Source organism: Gasterosteus aculeatus, chromosome 2 (genome assembly GCF_964276395.1).
Source record: "Gasterosteus aculeatus chromosome 2, fGasAcu3.hap1.1, whole genome shotgun sequence".
Lineage (NCBI taxonomy): Eukaryota > Metazoa > Chordata > Actinopteri > Perciformes > Gasterosteidae > Gasterosteus > Gasterosteus aculeatus.
In genome coordinates this window covers 17,556,525-17,577,525 of record NC_135689.1, presented here as the reverse complement: position 1 = coordinate 17,577,525, position 21,001 = coordinate 17,556,525, and the positions used below count along the sequence as shown (strand labels likewise).

Here is a 21,001-nt window from a genome sequence, read left to right as displayed (position 1 = left end):
ACTCTCCTCTACTTGTGTCGACGCCCTGGCGCCCGACTGACCTGGATTCCCCTCCTGTAACAACCACAACTCCCGGGCCAGCAACGGAGGAAACGATTGGCCACACGCCAAATCCGGCTTGACACATTTCACACCGAGTCTGAGCGGCGTCCATTGTGTTTAACCGGTCGGTCGGCTGGTTAATGAGTAAGCCCGCTGCGAGCCTCTGGCTTGGCCACAGCGAGGCTCTGCCTTTCCCTTTTTGTCAGTGCGGCTGGCGTTCCTGGGGTTAAGTAAAAAGCGAAAGGTGAAAGGTTCCATGCAAGCCGAGGTAGCCCTGTCGGAAAAAAAAAGAGAAACCGTTGGGTCTTAATGGAGCCATTGATCCTGCACCAATGGAGGACACACCCAGTAGGGGACTGGCTCACAGCGAGGAGACAGGTGTTCGCTCGATATCTGTCCCACTTCCCTGACCTTAAAGCTTTTAATCAGCTCTGCCAGGGAGCTTGTCAATCCTGTCAAACAATGAGTCAACCAACGGTATAGACACAGTAAAGTGGAGGGCAACACAGGGGTAGGGGCTCAAAATAATACTCGTCAAAAGGTAAAAATAAAAAAAGCCCTGTACATGGAGCGTGTAGACATTCCCTCTGGAGCTCCCAGTGGACAGGCCTATGGGGTCTCTTCAGCCGGCTACAGCGGTAGTCTCCAACCATGTCAGCAGATTTCAAAGGCTGTTAAAGTCCAAAGCGTGGGCGGCCACGTGAGCGATTCCGTCAGGGATGCAATTGGTTTGCGGCTACAGAAAGCTACCTCCATACCATCCCTTAGAGAGACTCAACTAGCGTGCTAATCCCACTCCTTTTCCTCCCAATAAAACAGTACGTTGCTGCATTGGTTTGAATGAGTGACAAGGATTTCAATACGGCCAAATTGAGGTGTTGAGTCTCTCTGTGAATGCCTGCTACACTTCCCCTGCTTCTGATCGATAGTAATACACTACTTTTTTTCTTTCGTTCCTTGGCAAGGCTTGTGTCACTGCGACCTCTCTGCATTTCTCGTTTGAATTGGCACACGGTGAGGTTTTACCCCGCAATATCTTTTAACTCTGAGGGTAATTACGTTGCTGGTTTGATTGCAGATAATAGTGCAAGTTGTCAGCGGACTAGTCCCATGGTTACTCTTGGTCACGATGAAATGCATTGAACCACACAATTATCTGCAGTCGCTGGCAGTGCTCTCTGTCTCTCTCTCTCTCTCCCCCATTATTCGTTTTCTATCTGGATGCTCTTTGGTATCAAGTTTTAAAGTTAGTCGTTGAGATTAGTAAGGAGCGACAGTTGTTCGCACCGCTTGCAGTCTGCGTTGCAGTCTGCGTTGCAGTCTGCGTTCAGCCATTATCCAACACTCACTCGGGCTTAAACGCGACAGATCCCGCTCCTTGATTTTCAACAGCTGCACTTAAAAAGAAAAAGAAAAAAGAAACGTTATGAGTTCATTTCCTGACTGTTTCTCTTCTGTGCCCCCCAAACCCACGGCCCACCCACTACTGGGTTTTTAAGACCAAATTAGGAGGAACGTTTTCTGATTTCTAATTCCCACAACTGACAATTTTTCCCTTTCCAGTGACGTCCTAGAAGGGTCCGGTCCTGTTTCTCTATCCACGTTCATTGTTGAGAGTTCAGCCCGAGCTTCCCTGGGTCTCCGTGTCAATACACGTTGTAGACATCCGACGACCAGTGGCGACTGGAGTAACTCATACCACCCCCGACTCAGCTTTCAGGCCCTGCCGTTCCCCTTGCTGTGGCTTTGTGGTTCTCTGACTGAGTCTCCATGCCAGTTGCTTTTTTCTCCGGAATGGCCAGCTCCCCAAAATGTGCGGCCATTTTAGTGCTGTTATTGAATGTGTTCCTTCTGTCAAAAACAATGTCCCAATATGAAATTGCGCAGAAAAACAAACTTCAAGAAAATATTAACTTCATGTGCCAAAATTGTATATTCTGTCCAAGCTGAAAAGTAAGCACAGAAAATAATTGGATGTGTGTCAGAATGATGTACAAGTAGAGATGCGAAATGATTCATAATATCCCAATTACCGGTGCACCCTATGGAAACACACTGAGGGGGAGAAAGTGGTATATATGATGATGCTCGGAGCGGGTGGGAAAGACAACACTCCAGCGCAGCTGGAAAGCACATGAAGCAGAATATGAACATGGTCCTGAGATGTGGTGAGCATTCCAACGCTTATATGTATGTGGAACATGGAGCCGCACTCGCCTTGGAAAGACGGGGTCTGTGGTCTTGGTCAAGGAAATGGTTCAGTCCCAGTCTTCGGGAGTCCTGCCAAGAACCGCTGGATTTTGTTCTCGATCAAAACGCACATGAAAAAAGGGGTGAATGCAAGAAGCCGGTTGACGTTGAAACGCTGCGTTTTTTCCCATGCAGCAGAACAGAAAACAGCCTGGAAACCACAGAAACAAATGTCTCAGGTGAACTCCCATCAAGATTAATAAGATTAATATATCTACATGTAAAAAAAAGGATTTAGATAACAAGATCATGTTACCCTGAACATGTTCAGGGTAACAGTAGTAGCATGTCTAACTTATCAGCTTAAGGAGCTGTGCATATAAATTCCTCCAGTGGTGAGAACAGGATACTAATCCATGGCTAAATGATGTGACTGCAGGGCAAAATTCATAATCGTGTTTGTTTGTGCTTAATTCCTTCTACACGTGCACAGAGACGACTGCTTCGTTCCAGTTTAGGGTTGATGCTACTGCTGAGAGGATTTTTATTGCTTTGCGATATTGTTGTTTTTTTTCTCCACGTGATACTCTGCTAAAGAGTCGCCATCGTGACAACACTTTGCTGGAATCACGGCATTTCTCAGAGTCCCATGGTGATAATGACTGAGGCACATACTAAGCGTGCTTGTTAATTGACACAGGACTGGGGCTCCGGCACAGTGCCCCCTTCCTAAAGCTGGAGTGTGAATTCCCTCTGCTATATGTTAATGAATCACGCTGTATAAATGACCCACGCCAGCAGGGCTGAAGAAAAGTAGCTCTGTGCACATGGCTCCTGCTGTCCTGTTTACGTCCCAATCACAATTAGAGATGCACTTTCATGAGAACCACGCACATCAGAATGAAGTGAATGACGTGCACAACATTCATTTCTTTCCAGAAATGTTTGAAGGCTGATCCACCGCAACGCGGAGCAAAGAATCCCCACGAGTGACTCATTAAATATTGATTGTGCGATTTCTGTTTTTGGTTTAATAAGCAGCTGGTCGTGCAACAGTGCTCCGCCCCACACGCACGCTGGACCTATGCTGTTGGCCTCCCAAAAGCTTTTTTTCCGACCCTGAAAACAGCTACAAAATAAACTGGCCTTTGTCAGAGAAAAGGCATAAAAACTCCACCAGCAAAGGTCGACGGGTCAGATGCCAAGAACGATAATCTGTGCTCTTGCTGAGAACTTCTTAAGGTCACCTTCCATCTGATTTCATTGAGCATGCCGAACCCGCCCCCCTCCCTCCCCCCCCCCGCGTACAGCCGATTATCGATCAACCGTTTTTGTCTGAATGCTTTGCATTGTTTTAAAATCGTAATGTATCCAACACAAGCTCTCACCATTATCACATGGACGTGTTCAGCGTCTGCGCTCTGTGCAAGACGTATCTTTACTTGTGGACAATGGAACAGATGGTGTGAGAGAAGGATTTGTCATGCATGGTTGTCCTGGGCCCGACTCTTTCTCAGCACTTTTTTTGGCAGGGGTTTTCATGCTGCATTCGCCGAGCGTTTGACTGGAGTATAGGGTACCACTGTGGTGCTGGCGCCCACCGAGCCGCCCCCTTCCCATACCTCCCACTCTAAAACCATTCTTACACATAATCCTGAGTCCTTCATTGTCCAATGCACATTCAGAGAAGGTGTTTTTGGTTCATTGCTGGATAAACAGCGTTAATACTGACTCATGCGGGAGATCTGAGCAAACCGCTTAAACCAGCAGGAACTGGGGCAGCAAACAAATGATTGTCAATAATGTTTTCAGAAATTTTTATTTTGTTTATTTTACCTACAAAAATATCCAAAAAATAGTCTCACAGTGCAAAGGGGGGTATTCAAACAGGATGTTTGAAAAAAACCCGAGAGACATAAAATTATATAAAAAGGAAATAACTATTATATAAGTATTTCCTACTTGAAATTCCTTGCTGATACCAGATGCAGGATTGATCAGTCGGATGCACCGATCCGATATCTTACTTTCTTATCAGGAATCAGGAACATCTATTACCAAAATATGTTAAACATACAAGGAATTTGACTGGTGCATAACAAGACAGTGAGACAATAGACAGATAAGACAACATAGTGCAAGAAAATGGTGTGTTAAATTTACTAATTAACAATTTGATTCTACGGTATAAAATAAAATATATAATTTATTATCTCATTTAGGCTACATGGAAACAACAACTGACCGGCTTTTTTTTCCAGAGCTTTTTTAATTTACACTTTAAAAATATCCCTTTTATGTGAGATGTCAGGTGAGCTTAAGGGGATCTTTTTAAACTGCTCCATTAGGAAGCATTTCCATCCCATCCGCCGCCCCTGACCTTTCCCGGGAGCGCCCGCATCCTGACCTCAGGGCCCCGTGGAGAAGTCTTGTCCCGTCTTTGTAGCAATACGCCGACCGCCTCCAAAGAAGTGCGCGCAACTAACCTCCGCGTCACCCTGTGCTAATGCTGCGATTTCCACAGGAGGCGTGTTGCCTGCAGCATCGTCTCCTCTCCGCTTTAATATCCTGAGTGCTATAATCTGCCGGCCACGTCTGACCCTGTTGCGTGTCACTCTCGCTGCTCGCACTCTACATCACGTTCATGCGACCCCCCCCCCTTAACCTACCGTCCCGAGGCCCTATTGATCAGCTCTGTCCCGCTGGGGAGGGGGGCGTGCGACAGCTGCTCCCGTTTGACAGCCCAGGAATGCTTCCTATGTTATTGTGAAATAAGCAGCGCTCATCATCGTGTGTGCAGAGCCCATCCAGTGGGCGAGGGGCTTTTGTTGACTAATTGTCTGGTCGGGGCAAGTGCTCCCCAGCGACCCGGGCCTGAGATCTCGTAAAGCATGTTATTATCCAGCTGTTAGTGACCTCCCACCGCAGAGCTGTGTTTCAGATCCCAAACTTTGATACTCTCGGCACCCCCCCGGCAGTTTCAGTCAACCTGTACAGTCACTCATTTATCAGTGAGAGGGACTTTCTGTTTACTGACGGTTGCTTGCTATCTGGTATCAGTGGGTGATGTCATCTCACCATTTGTTCAGGTAACGTCAGAGCTGTTTATTTTGTGTCGAAGCACCGAAACCGTGGTGGCCTTGTTTAGTTAAGCTGGAGGGGGGGAGGGATGAGGGTCAGAGCTCTCTAATACTGTGTTTACCCTCCCCCCCCCCCCCCCTCTCTCTCTCTCTCTCTCTCTCTCTCTGCAAAAGCTGTATTTTTCACTGCATTTGTCTTTGCAGCGGTCAAAGACAAATAAAAACCCAGATTACTTCCGGCATATTTCCTATTTGATTTATTAAAGGAAGTCCTCTGGCACTCTTCATAGTAAGAAGCGCTTAAAAATAGGCCACGACGTACTCCACTGTGTCGTCTATGTTTGCCTCTTTGAAATAGTCGGATAACAAAATGGAGAAGCGGCGTTTTTTCCCAGTGTTTCATTCATGGATGAATCATTCCAGCACTGCAGTAAGATGAGAAGCTCCGTTGCAGGCAAACTGATGCATCACCCTGACATTTAAAAGGCCTTGATGCTGCTTGAGGGGTGTGTTTGTGCGTGGGCTTTTGCCGTGAACCCCGTGGTGGTTGACAAAGGCGATGGAGGCAGCCCCATTAGGTGAGAATCGGTGCATGCAGTGTACTGGTCAATACCACGCACAGCCAACCTGAAAGCTGTGATTTTCTAACCCACGTGGAAAACACAATGCTACCGTGCAGCGGCGCTCGGCCATTACAAACAGCCTGTGGGAGTAGTGAAAAAAGCGCGTAATTCCAGATTGGGAAGTTGCCCTAACATAATAAATATTCCTGATGATCATTAACATTTATAGCTCAGCAGATGTTATATTGTCCTCAACATTTGTTGCATTGTAAAAAAAAAGACTGTTTCAAATTTGTGGCAAATTGGAAGCAGGTCTGATATCCATCTGCTCCAGAGAAGGTTTCGCCCGCATCTGCAGTTGCAATGTTTGCTCGGAGAGACCGAAGGTAGGGAGGGCCGGTTTGGCAGGTACAATGGCTCCATTGTTTACCTCAGCCGACGTACCATCAAATGGTGTCTGGGTATAAAGCAAATTTCCTGACACGCTGCCCCACCAGCCCCCGGACACCCCTCCCTCCAAAAAAGCTGCTGCTGCTAAATGAAGCGCCACGTCTGGATGTGTTAAAGCCTCCGATGAGATGGCTCCCAGTTATCCTGAATAATTTATTTCTGTTGATAACCCAAGCAAAATGCCACCGGTTGAGCTCCAAAATACTGAGTGAGAATGTGTTCGACCAGAGAAATAAACAAAGATGATGAAGGGTTTTCTGTGTGCACGGACACCCACCCTCATGTGTGGTCATGAGTGGCGGCGCACAGAAGCCTGTAGCATTGCCGTGGGAACTGGGACTGCATTAAACAGTAATTATCCCCAGTGTCTCAAGCCGTGTTTTATCCAACCAGCATCCCCCTTAAGTAACAATGGAGTAAGCAAAGCGCATCGAGCACTCAAGAGATGATGCATCTTTATGTGAAACACTTTTAGTCTGCGTTTGAGGTTTACACCAAAACACTGTTGATTTATCTGCTTGAATCGCAAAGTGGAGCGGCAGTAGAAAAGACTGTGGCATCTCTGCAAACCGAGATGTTTCAGATGTGACCTATTTGTCTGATTACATTTTCAGTGTCACGGTTGGACAGGAGCAGGAAATCTTCCCCCAAACAGAAGAGAGTGCAGGCCCGGGGAAAAAGGGGAAACTTGTCACTCTCCTCCCATGAAAGCAGATGACATTAATGTCCAAGCTGGGTGCAGTTTAGTGACATCGCATCACACATTTACTGTTTTTCGGTCTTCAAACGGCGACATCTCGCTGCCATTTGGGACTAACAGTGTGCTAAGTTGCCTGGTGCGGCTTTAAATAGAAGACGGTAATGAGTGCCTCTTTTAAAATATGCATTGAGTCCTATTTAATCTTTTGCCTTTCTCACACGCAGCACCAAGAGGTGAATTATTCCAAACTTAATTTGACTCACATGACCCAAATGGATTCCTTTTGGATGAGCTTGGCCCGTGGTAAATGAGCCAACAATCGTCTTTTGAAATACTGTTGGTTGTGGGCCAGTACAGCGAAGGAAAAAACCCAACACAATACTGTTAAATATATGTCTATTGTGAGACGAGCTGCCAAGAAGCAGCTTTCTCTATGAAACATTAAGCTTCCTATGCTTTAGAGATGTCCTGGTTTTCATTTGTGGGTTATTGATTTAAATGTAGAGCAAGGTCTGCTTTTACATTGTACTGAGAAATAGCCGGGATTAAACAGATGGATTAATGTTGTATATTTGGGGTTGAAATGTTAATTTGAGAACTTTGAGAACTTTAAGTTACAAAAAGCAAACATTAAATGTTAATGCAATGTTTCTCATCCATTTTTGATTTGGGGGAAGGGGAAGTAAGCTTGTTCTTCACATCCGTGTTTGTTTTCCCACGTGGGTGAGTACATCTCTGACTGATTTAAAGTGACTAAAGCAAGCAGAGTGTGCTTGTACAGTGTACGTCCTTACGCAAAAGGATCTCTGCTCCTCGCTCGATTTATTACCCCGGCAAACATTGTAAACGTCAGCTCTTCAACTCTTCTTCAATGCAGCTGTTCATTCGGTAGATGATAGTCCATTTAACGTCAAATAGCTCGTAATGCACCTTGGGTAACACAAAAAAGTCCAATTCAAAAACGTCTTTACGACTTTACAGGATTTCCACTCACATAAGGCCTCAGCTTTTCTGATCAGTACGCTTCTCTGGCTATCGTCCACGCACCATAGGAGGCCAATTTGACAAAAGGGTGTTATTTGGTGTCGGACGTGGTCCAATGTGGTGCAATATATGCAAAACAAAACAAAGCACATGCTTTTCCTTGCTGCCTGACAAGCCAGCTCTCATTACAGCTGAATGTCCTGTGCACAGCTCCGTGAGTCCCTCGCTATCAGCGCAGGGCCAGACGGTATGGCAGCTGTTTGAACAGGGCCCCTCATGTCACCTTTGATCTAAGTCAGCTCACCTGGTGCTGAATTACTCTTTTTTTTTTTGTATAGTACCAGTCAAAACTTTGGACACAATTTCTTGAATGGTAACGCTTTTGACTGGAAACACATACTTTGTTTGTCCCATTGTGACCCTCTGGTCGTAGTTGGAACAAAGCAGCACAAGAAGCAACAACACCAGCCGGCCTCTAACCCCCTGCAGCACACCTACGTCTCCCCTAAGCGTTGCCTTCCCCCCCCCCCCCATTTGGCAGTGCTGCATCTCCACTACTTTGCAATGTCCCTTTTCTCCCCCCTGTTTCGGCACCACTGGCTCATCTAACCCCTCACACAAATCTTGCCTCTCAATGCCTGTCGCATGCATGTGGCTCTGCTCCTCCGTGCTTTGCCGCACAGTGGTGTAGTCTGTAATTACAGCTCTAGTGCGCTTAGCCAAGGACTCCTCCAGTCCTTGAGTGAAAGGGGTCCCCGTGGACGCCCCCGGCCCCTTCACGGAGGGTGGGATTGGGGCTCCGTGGCTGTGTAATTACGCCCATTCCTCTGGTTTCCATTTGCATGAGCTGCTGTTTATTCGGTTCAGTCTGAGTGGGGAGCGTTGGACGCAGAGGAGGAAGAGCAGAATGCGGGGAGGGAGTGAGGAAGGGAGGGGCTGCAGCTTTTTAAACCGCAAGTCCCAGCCAGTGTTGTTTTAGCAGTAGAGCGGGCGAGGTCGGGCCAGGTACATATTCATGAGTTCTTACAGCCCTCCTGAACAAATCCACCTCAACCCGCATCGCTCAGACTTGAGATTAAACTTTAACTGGTGTTGTCACACAGTAAATTGTGTTTGCACACACACAAAAAAAAATCATACTAGAGCCGCCACAACTGGTAATCTAAGCTGTGATAAAATGGAGTAAAGCATTGCCCCCGAGGTGCACAAGGACACAGGTGTTGCTCAAGGTGCAGATGACAAGGCTTCCAGTCATCCCTGTCAAACCGTGTTAGCAAATCAATCTGTCATCGTCAAATTCCCCCCCACCCCCCAAGTTTAAATCCCCACTGAGAGGGTCTGGCTGATGTGGTCAGAAGGAAATGAAAGATGATGAGCACTCAGTAACTTCAAAAGGTTGTCACTTAGTTTTTTTATATATATATATATATATATATATTGTATATGATTTGATGTCGGAGGCTGCGCCCGAGCGAAAGTAGACAACAATGGATAGAAATTGCCTTTCTCTCGTAATGTGCTGCTTTCCCGCCCCGCCGTGAAAGATGAAAAGAAAATACATTGTTCGTCTTAATGGTCTTTGAGCCAGAGTCTCAACAAAAATATTCCCTTTCCTCGCGTGTGCGTCGTGCGCCTGAGTCCTTCGACTGACTACCTAGAGTTTTCATAAGAGGAGCAGCCGCTGCTTCGACAGTTTGACAGCCTCCGCAAACAGCTCCCCCTCCTTCTCGTCTGTGGATTCATGTACAGTTGAAGATGGACTACATCAGATATTGTATTCAGTGGGTGTATACATAAACCGATCCCTCTTTCACATATTCTTCCACATTTCTGAAGCCCCCTGTGGAAGCTTTATCTCCGATAGGCAGCGATTATCCGCCACAGTGATGCGGTTGCTCAGCGTTAAGGAGCCGCTCCATTTGTGGGGCATATGTGCGCGGGGGGCCCCCGGCCTCCACTTTAACAGGCAACAACATATTTCCTCTCCTGTTTACGACTTCATTCACGGCAGCTTTATGAGTCCAGTGTGATTAACTGAGTGTTTCCTCCAGTAGGTCCTCGTCCATCCACGGGAGAATAATTATAGCTTCTATAGGTTGCCGGACCAGGAAACGGGACATTGTCAGACTTCACCTAGAAAGGAACATAAATAACAGCTCGAGATAACAAATGTTTGTGGAGGAAACAGCTGCAGTCATTTCAGACCCCCGATCAGGTGTGACTTGTAGTTGTGGTCAAGAGACTCGCAGTGAAAAGCAGCAAAAAAACATTTCTAAGTTGGAGGCATATCATGGTTTTGTGAATTAGATCATTTCCATAAAAGATCAAAGCTTTTTAAGTGTACAAAACAGAATCAAAGCAGCAAATACTCACATTTAAGAAGCTGGAAGTTGCAAATATTTATATAACAAAGGACTAAAGTGATGAACTAATCAATGCAAAGTGTTGCCAGCTAATTTTCACTGTTCACTTAATTGTTTGTGCATCAGATAACATCAGGCAGGCCGTTCAGTCAATGCCGGAAGTATATGCAAAAAGCATCACGTCAAAAGCCAGGGGGCGCGTAAGTAAGAGGTCAGCTTATTCATGAAACAATAAACCACAGGCAAGTTTACACAAGGTCCGTCCTTGCTAATTGACCTTTTATTTTTTTTATGCCGCCAAACTCCCTGCAGGATTAGACTATGGGAGAAGGGACCCTATTTGTGTTTTTTTTTTAATATAAAAATAGTGTGGGTGTTCCCATTGTTTGGAGTGCTTACACAGGACTCCACATTGGGGGGTTTTAATAGCAGCTCCAGGCAGTCATTGAAGTATCTGTGTGTAAAAAGTAATTAAAATCTCAATGGGCAAGCCAGTGTGTCGGTCCAGTAGGTGGAGAGGGGAGTTGGTGGGAGCAGCAAGACGATGACTTGGCTCCACCTCACCGCCCTCGTGCTCATTCATTAGTGATGCATTGGACCACACTCGGCCCTTCAGAAGCAGTGGACAAAGACGAGGTCGTGTAGATCTGCCCATTATGTTAATAACTCCCCCTTTTGCGCGCCGCTGCCATGTAGCAACTCTTGAGATCGCTGTATAGGGAGCAGACGCCGGCCCTGTGGTGTTTAGCGTGTGTGGGGACTGAGGGTTGTGCGCGCCAGTACTACCTGGGAGGCTGAATCAACTTTTTTAATTCTCTGTGCATGTACTCGCTATCGGCTGCAGTGCTTTGCTTGGCCTTGGACAATTGTTAAATCCTAATTACATTACACGTTTTTTCTTGTTTCAGCTGGCGACGGCCAGATGGTGCAGATGGACTCCAGCAAGTCCGGCTTCGTGGGCTCACAAGTGGAGCTGCGCTGCATCTTCATCAACAGCAACCCGCCGGTTAAGATCTCCCAAGTCACCTGGCAGAAGGTCCTCAACGGCACCAAGCAGAACGTGGCCATAGCCAACCCGGCCCTCGGCGTGTCTGTCCTGTCGCCCTTCAAGGAGCGCGTGAGCTTCAAGCAGGCAGCTGTCCGCCACCGCACGCCCTCGCTGGAGGACACCACCATCGTGTTCTCCAGCCTGCAGCTGTCCGACGACGCCGCCTACATCTGCGAGTACACCACGTTTCCCGCGGGGAACCGCGAGAACACGGTCAACCTCACTGTTTTCGGTAAGGAGAACATCAATATATAATGCTGTAAAAACAGAAGCCCCCCCCCCACGACGCGGCGTGTAATCGAAGAGGTTTTTGGTCATATCTTTTCTTCTTTATCTAGATCAAATGTGTCCCCACAGATGTAATAGTAGCACATACAGCACACATTTAAATTACTTTTGGCCCATATATAAATATCTGACTGGTGTAATCAGGAAGTTGCTAACTTTAAATGCTTAACCCTCTTCATGCTGTTTTATCGATGAGATTTATGGTCCCAAAAATGCCTGTCAGAAGCATATATCATAAGCTTCCTCGAATCATTTTATTGCTGGCTAGGGGAGAAGTCACAGGGACTATAAACCTGTCACCTAAATTTGTTTTTCATTCGACTTCGAGGCAGCAAAAATGGAACTTTTTTTTTTCTCAATCAGATAACACTGACAGTTAAAAGCAAAAGGCTAAACGAAAGCACTTTTATAGCTCGATGTTGCATTGCCAGCGGCTTCACTGCTAAAGGTTGAATTCTGTTAGAGCTCCTCAAACCAGACGCTGTTCCTCTGTTTGCCAAAGCTACTGCTGCCAACACGATGTTTACCGTTAAACCTCCCAGTCCTGTGATTGGGTTAACAGCTCCTACAGCTATCATTGTTGAGTCCTTCTATTCAGGACCCTGTTGTGTCTACAACGTGCAGCGTTGAGTGGGAGCTTGTCGTTTAACACCACTCCCAGATTGGCCCATGTGACCTTTTAAACAAAGAAAAAATTGAAACCGCTGCAGAGAACAGTCAATAAAAATGGCAGTTGGGCCTAAAATCAATAAAGTCACTTCAGAGTGTGTAATTTGGCTTGAATGAATTCATCTTGTGGAGAGGAAAAAGGGTGGCCGGAGATGTAGTTTACCTGGGACGAGGGGGCAGCTCTGCAAAGGTTGCGTGCTCACTCTGATTAGACATCTCAGTAGAGTGTTAGCGTGTTTCCATAAAACCCCAGTTAGAGAATAAAATCACTTGGCTCAAGTTGTCGGGGCTTCTTGTCATCTCGGATTCCTCATTTTGTGTCACCGAGCCTCCCAGATCTTTCTTGAGGCTTCCGCGGCTCAGTGAACGTCTGGAACCTGCGTGCAGATAACCGAGCGGCGGCCAAAGAGGCCTCTTCACGGCCTATCTCTTTCAGCTGTGCATTCGCTCAAGCCGGCCTTTGATGTGCTGGAAGTAGATGGCTAATTTGCAACTGACAAAAGGATTCAAATTGGATGACTGTGCATTTGGTAGGCAAGTGGGTTGTCTGAAAGCTTTGACAACGGCTTTGGCTTTAAGGAAGGAAAGAGGCAAAACTTTGCACGGTTAGTGCTGGAACCGCAATGCCATCTAAACCACCGTGGTCTGATTTACTTTGAATATCTTATTAGATGGGAAATGAAAGAAAATGCACTACCTCAGCTTCATGAGCTTTAGTTATCATTAAGTAACTTGATTTGCTTTGTCTCCACAGCCCGACCTATGACACGTATGACCTTGACAACGCCTACGATAGTGGCCAGAGCCTCCAAGCGCAAGATGACCGTTGCCACTTGCGTGTCGGCCAACGGGAAGCCCCAGAGCGTGATCAAATGGGAGACCAGGTTGAAGGGCGAAGCCACCCTCCAGGAGACGCGCAACCAGAACGGGACGGTGACGGTACGGAGCAACTACGTGGTGGTGCCGAGCCGCGAGACCCACAAGCAGAAGCTCACGTGCATCGTCACGTACCGGAGTGAAAGGATCACAGACAGCGTGGTGCTCAACGTGCAGTGTAAGCATCTGTTCTCCCGTGATAAAAAAAAAGCTTTTTAGTCTGTGCTTCTGCAAAAACCTGTGTGAATCTCAAGTGCCTACCAACCCCAAAACTTTAACTTGAAGCAAGGCAACCCAGTCAGGGTTTTTGTGGTCCGCCTACATATAGAGATTTAACAATATCTTTAACAAACCAATCAGAGCATACTGGGATTTTTTTGTCTTAAGCCTTAACAATTTTCCAATGCATTGTGTTTTGCTTCCTGCGTCAATAACACACATATCACAGCGGTTTACAGTAAACAAAAGGTCCCCTTGCAAACAAAGCACTTTTAGTTGGATGAGCAGAAAAGCAGAGTAGACCTCTACTAAGAATATCTTCATTGAAGAAATAACAATTTCAAAGACAGGTTTAAAGTATGTTTTTCGATTAAACAATATTCCTGAAACACTTATGTACTGTATGTAGGAGCTAACTGCATTTTTGCTAGATTAGGTTCTCCTATGCAGCTATCTTGCAGATGTGAGTTTTGCTCCCACAGAGGTACAGCAACGTGGCACACCTGTGGTTTTGGTTGTTGTCGTGAAGCGATGAACTCATTTCAGTGCTCCTCCTTTGCAGACGAACCTGAGGTGAAGATTGAGGGCTTTGATAAAAACTGGTACCTGAACCGTCAGAATGTTCAGCTGACCTGCAGAGCCGATGCCAACCCCCCTGTCACCATCTACCAGTGGAAACTGTGAGTGCAACTGAACTCTAACGAAAGCCATTCAGGCTCTGAAGACAAGACGTGTTGGAACAAAAAAAAAGGCCTCAATGAAGTAAAATAGCTTTATTTTATGAAACAGCCTTGCCAACATTTGTTTTGTATGTATTTATATATTATTTATGTATACATGGAAATTGTCCGCAAGGATTAAAAACACACCAACACCCTTCATCCTCTTGAGAAATGTGTTTCTGTTTGTTGTTTGTTCAGATAGGTTAAGATAAGACCTGGAACCGGCAGGCAGAGCTCAATGTTCTATTGCACACGCCCATATCTGCACGGCCACAGATATTTGGAGATAAACGGAAACAGAGCGCGCTTTGCTTCGCTTTTGGCCGTTCGCTTTGAAATAGGAAGGGGCCGGCATGCAGGTGGAGAGGGGTTAAGAAAGTGCCTTTGTTAGTGCCGTTGTGTTCTCTGGAGGGACGCTTGTCTCCGACGCACAGAGGGGAGGGGGGAGCCAAAAACTGGAGTGGAAGCCGAGGATTATGCCGGCATACTGCTAGGCAGACGTCACCGTTTTCTTGCCTCGGAGTCTTGCGCTGGAAATACATAAGCAAATAGAGATACAAACAAGTTTTTAAGGCCTGCAGGAATCGCGGAATAACCCTGGGTTTGATCTGCTCACGAGTAATTGCATGGAATTTGGTCGTGTCGAAATTTTCTGTGGTATACATTTGAGCACTGAGACCACTAGAATGAAACTAGAGTGCTTGCTGTAAATTTGCAGGGATCAGACTCGGATGGAAAAAATATATTTTTTTTAAATTGCAAAAAGTCTGTTCAGCTCTCCGAATACAAATTAACTTTTGTGAGCGTATCACTCTTCTAAATTATCGTATTATGCGGTAAAATTGAGAGATAAATGTGGCAATTTGTCGTGTAATTGCTCAGTGAAGGCGGGGTTGAGAAATATGTCATTGGACTCGAGTGGATGTGGATTAATAGACCATTGTGGCCTCATTGTATCTACTCTAAGGGCCACTGTTGGATTTTAATGAGGCATACCCCCCCCCCCCCCCCCTCTTTTTTCCGTATGCATAGATTTTTGCATTGAGGGCAGAAAACACTGAAACACAGAGCAGATAGAAGAATGTTTACCTGCTTGTCTTTTTTACGTTCAGTCTTTTTTATCGGAGGCAAAAAAGTAATTCAGGGAGTTAGCGGAAGATGTCGAGAAGAGGAGGAGGATGAAGAGATGTGATCGAGAAAGACGAGGACGCTGTGTTGACGGATAGGAGGGGACGGCCATTGCCGCACTTAAAACGAGATGCCAAATCTGTTGTGAAGGTTCCCCTGGGCTCCACTGTGGAGGTCAGCACAAGGCTGTGACGGAAGGATCCGGAACAGGCCGGCAGGATCGCGTCCCACTCAACCACACACACACACACACACACACACACACATACAAGAGGTGCAGCCAAATCCAATGAATAGGAATGCCTCCGATACAGATCCACATTATTCTCATAGGGAAGCTCCCAAGTTTGTATCTTTTTCCTTTTTTTCTAATTCACTTGGTTTATTCTAGCAGCTATTTGCACTTGGGAGTGCGGAGAGCCTTGAAATAAGCTACTACAATCTCGGGGAAGAAAAAAAAAATCGAAATCTTTTTGTCCTAGAGCACAAAGCCATAGCAATAAAACGCACACCCTGTTTGAACTTTGTTGTTTGATTTTTAAACGTTTGTTTGTAGGGCATGCTCAGTTGCTTAGTGGGCTTCACTGGGCACAGGAATACTAAGTAGGGGGAAAGGAGGATCAAACAGTTGTTCATATTCACAAATAACTAATTCACTTAACAGCGTTGTCTCTAACCCTGAAAGGGAACACAGGAGCTCCCTCCACAATCTGTCGTCAGTTGCTCCGAGCCAACGCACTGTGTGAATGAAAAGGAGGTTTTGTCAGTGCTGCTTTTTGCAGCGTGATCACTTGGAATGGGAAGAGTTTGGGTTTATCCGATACCGGGGCCTAAACTGATACTTCGTTTTTTTTTTAGAGCACAAAACAAAGACGGACGGATTGTCCGACGGGAGCTGCTGACTTAAATGAAGTGTTTCGGTCCGGTAGGTCCCGGCCGTATAGAAATGGCACCGCTTTTTTGGTTCCCAATCATAGTGATCTTCTCAAACTCCACTGTAATTAGCTAGCTCACGTATCTCTTTCGGGAAGATGGGATGCAACTATTCACGCTGGGTGCGCTGGGAACCGCAAGGTGTCCCTGAGCAAGACACCTAACCCATAACTGCTCCCTGGGCAAAAAATGTAAAAAGCCATGGGTTAAAAATGCAATGTAAGTGAATGGATAAAATAAAAGTGTCAGCTAAATGACCTGTAATATAATGTAATAATTAAAGGCCAATGTGAAGGAACGGTTCAGTTCCCCTGTAGCTGTTCATGACGCTCCCTAATGCCCCCCTTTTCTAATGACATTTCAGTCGGGTGCATTGACCCTTCATTTAACTTAAGCAGAATGTTTTTAATATGTTTTCTCCGGCACCTCAATGAGAATAAAAGCTCACATTCGGTATTGAATGAAAGTAAGGACACTCTCAGGCCGACTAAACAGATGGCTGCTGGAATAAAGATCTTTTGATGATACTTATTTCTTTGAAGCACAGAAACCATTCTGTTTCCTCCTGTTAAATCCGTCATTCATGGCCAATGTGAATTATTTTATTAGACCTGATTACAAGTTACAGTGAAGTTTGAACTGTAGCAGGTTTTTTTCCCCCCGTATACAAGGTTAAAGTTGCTGCACATTGGGCTCCACACAAACACACACGCATATTCAGATGTGTCACACAAATGCTCTGGATCTGTGGTGAATCGCAGCCAACCTTTCATTTCTGGATGAAATCAATTGGGCTTTGCAGAACCCAGCCTTTGATAGAGCCTCACCAGGTAACGGATTATTGAATCGTGACATTCTGTATTGAGGGGGGTTGCTTTTGCAGCTCCGTTGCATAACGCGTTACAACGCTGTCAGAGATTGCTGCGAACGCCGTCGTAGCTAGAGGAGAAAAAACATCTCTGCTTTTGAGTCCTCGGACTCTGACTGATAATTTGAATTTAACCGCATAAGGATCAGCAGTTTCTAATCGCAATTTCACGAAAGATTGATTAACAAATAGCCCGTCACTGTATATATTCCCCCCTGTCATCGAGGAGCCTTGTTGAAAGGCTGCTTAGCCTAAGTGCTTGGCGTTAGGCCGCTGTTGGCGTGAGACCACATTTCGTCGTCTCCCCGCAGTGTCTTTTTGTTTTTCTCTGGCGGTAGTAAATGGAGCATCACATTGTTTTTAATGTTCCCGCACACCAGCGGCTCACAAAATGTCTCTCTGACAGAGAGCGGCGCCGGGGAGGGAAGGAAGGAAGGTCTTTGCTGCATCCTTTATTGTTCAAAGAAACCAATGTCACCAGCACAGAGCTCACCGCGATCAGACCGGAGCACCGCTCAATACCGTCACAGTCGCGTTTGTAGCTCTACTTAAATCCATTCAGAGCCGCCGATGAAGCTGATCGAAGGGGAAGTCGGCAGGAAACACCTAACTGTCACGGAATTTGATACCCCCCTCTCACCCCCCAAAGCCTCTACGCTCCATGAAAACAGCTCCGGATAACAGAGCGGAGGGGTGCGGCATGCTCGTGCTCTGTGACCTCAGAAGTGTGCTGACCTGATCAAAGGGTATAAGCGAGTCGGAGCTCGGCGTGGAGATACAGCCGACCATGAAGACAAAGAGACTGGGCTCCAGGTCTCTTCGACAGCTCGGCATTTATTCTGAACGTATCGCTCGATCACTTGCCTCTCGTGACGGCTCCCCCGAGCTTTGAGTCCAGCCGTGTTAAAGGAAAAGGAGCCCTCCCCCCCACCCTCCCCTCTCCTCACCCTCCTCCTACCGCTGCATGTTTTGTATCCCACATGCCAAGAGAAATAGGCCTGTGTCCTCAGGTATCAACTGTGTCTTACGTGTTTGGACCTGCTGGGATTCTCCGCTGTCAAATATTTCTGGTATTCATCTCACCTTCTCACATCCAGGTTCTTGTTTTGCGCTAGAGACTCTATTTTCCCATGGACTTTGAATTGCTTTGCAGCTCCCGGGAGAGGGATTTTATTTTATTTCTTCCCTACTGAGGTGTAATGTAACTCGTTTTTTTCAGTGTATTCATTATTGCCTTTTTCTATCTCTCTCTCTATCTATTTCCACAGGTTGAACGGCTCCCTGCCCAGCAACGTGGAGATCAAAAACAACACCCTGTTCTTCAAGGGGCCGGTGACCTACGACCTGGCCGGCACCTACGTCTGCGACGCGACCAACGGCATCGGGACTCGCACCGGCATCGTGGACGTCAACATCACAGGTAGTCCGACGCCGGCGGTCGCTCCCGTTCTCGCGTCTCCTCCGTAGCTCCGGCATGGCTCGCATCAATACAGTACCCCTGCTCGCAAAACAATAGGAGTAGCAATTGAAGCACAAATATCCGTACACGCACAAGTACCGGCGCGCCGCTGTTCCCCACTGGCGGGGCGGTGCGGCTGGGAACCCGCCCCCACCTCCTTAAGAATCCTCTATATTTGTGTGTCCGAGCACCACACGTACACACTGCAGGAACACAACAGCCGCCCACTTCCACCCTGCCCTGTTACGCACCCATGATGCATGTGTGGGAGCGATACAAAGCAGGACTATTATTGGCGCCTAAGATAACATCAAGGAAATAAGGTGTAGGTTTAAGGTGAGGGTACTGTATTGGTCATAAATAGCTTGCATCATGCTCACATCTATCCAGGCGGCCCCCGTGCCTCTGTCTTTGTAACCGATTTCATTCTTTTTCTCTTCTGTCTTTCGGGGGCAACAAACTGCTGAACAAAACTGAATCAGTTCCTTTGGCCTGCCACTTAATCACTGGCCTCCATAGGAGATGATTTTTTTCACACAAAGCAAAAATATATATTTCATATACCAGATATGCTGCATGCTCTACTGTTGTCGGAATCGTCTTCTATTGGCCTCAGCTGCGTGTGTGGCATTGGGAGACTGTCACAGTTTTGCTCTGGTCGGACAAGCTGGAAAGTTGTTGTTTTTTTTCTTAACACTTTGCTCTTTGTGCTGCTGGGTTCCTGGCAGGCGGGGGTGTTCTAACTCGCATTGCTTTGCATGTTGACTCATGTTGCTTCCCTGGTAACTCTGCTCTTGGTGTGAAGTGAACAGCTGTGGCTTACAGTGTCAATGCATTTCTCTTTGCTCTGTTTCCCCTCTTTCAGTGTGTGATTCTCTACTGGTAAAACGGAAGGCTGGGACAAAGCCACTGTGTTAGGATGTGATGTCATTCACCCCTTGTGAGAGGTTGCCCACTATTTGTAGACTAGTTAGTAGTGTGTTAATAGAAATATGAAATGAGCAGCCTATGCTCATCATGCAGGAAAGTAAGGGACGTGATCTAGTGTCAGGAAATCACCCAGTGCCAGCGTTTATTGAGTAATTGTGTCACAAAGAGATGTTTTGGTATGAAGGACTGTCTGCCTTTCGAAAAAAGGCAAAACAAAAGGCACCAAAGTAATTTTATATTTCCGCTTTTTCATTGATTGCTTAAATTAACCAACCCCATTGCTATTGTCCCTGCAGTCTTTCTGTTTATTCTCATCATTTGTCCTTATAATTGTATCGAGTCAGTGAGGTGAATAATGCGTGGGCACAATAATCTGCACACATTCACTTTCAAATTGAGTCCCAACGCAAAATTTGAATCCCTGTATTTTTTCACCATTGTTTCCTTGAAGCCATGTTTGCAGGTTATTCAAGAACAAGTTAAAGGATATGTAATGACTCTCTTTGAAGAACACTCTCTTGGGTCTCAGCGGGATGTAGACTAGTCTCCTTCTGCATGTTTACTGTAATTAATACACTTAGTTATTACTTATAAAGAAAAGTGTTTCTACTTGACAACTTGATTACTTGATACTTTTCCTGCAGATGAAATGAATCCATCATTGAAGTCTGGAGTTCATGTAGCGTCATGTCGACACATTTGTACTTAATTAGCTGGCTGCTTGCTAGAACAATGCAGAGCTTCGACTTTGGCTGTGTTTCCCGATGGAAGTTTTTCTAATCGTTTCACCTGGAACTTTCTCCGTCCTCTACCTAGAACCGAACATTAAGGGTTTTACTTTAAGGGAACCCTTCCTGTGTTATAATGGTTCTTTTCAAAACCCTCACTCGGGATTCAACCCATAACCTTTCAACCCTCTGAGGGTACCAGCAAAATCAGGGAGCCATTATATGTTCCACAGTATTCCTGAAGAACACTCCCAGGGTGTCACAGTCCCTTTTTTTGGGGGGGGGATTTTAGGGACTACCCATAAAACCACCTTAAGCCTGGGTTTACTTTCCCATGTGTGCCTGCTGCCATGAGAATCATATCCGGCAGTCCTCGGCTCTGACGTGCTCATAAAAGGGCGATGCTGATGTTCACACTCAGGGTTCTCTACCAAATGTTTTGAAGCCAGCTCAACTACGGGCCTTTACTAATTCAGTTGCGTAGCGGATTTCAATCCGGCCGGGCTCTGCAGTAACATTACACAGTTAAATGAGGACAGCTCCTGGCTGTCCATGTGTGTAGGATAAGCGGTTTGACAATGAATGGATGGAATAATCAAGGTTCACGATCACAGATTTCTGGCGTGTGTGCTTGGAGGACCCATAATATCCACAATCGTTTAGGAACTTTTACTTCAAGAAAGCATTATTTTAAAGCCAATGTTTTTGGTTAGAAGTTCAGCAAGGGTTCCCATGGTAACCATGCCAAGTTAAATGTAAAA

At 46.2% G+C, this 21,001-nt stretch overlaps 2 protein-coding genes across 2 annotated transcripts in view; both read left to right on the top strand.

Annotated features, from left to right (window-relative positions):
* LOC120829448 (vitamin D3 receptor B) overlaps window positions 1-21,001 on the top strand; it is a gene marked incomplete in the record, with an annotated part of 57,490 nt that overhangs the window by 30,370 nt on the left and 6,119 nt on the right.
* LOC144385347 (nectin 1b-like) lies at window positions 11,259-19,130 on the top strand. The gene is made up of 4 exons (XM_078085545.1): window positions 11,259-11,652; window positions 13,132-13,431; window positions 14,035-14,152; window positions 18,392-19,130. Exons 1-4 carry the CDS (start codon window positions 11,295-11,297, stop codon window positions 18,588-18,590), a joined length of 975 nt encoding a protein of 324 aa, XP_077941671.1. The 5' UTR covers window positions 11,259-11,294; the 3' UTR covers window positions 18,591-19,130.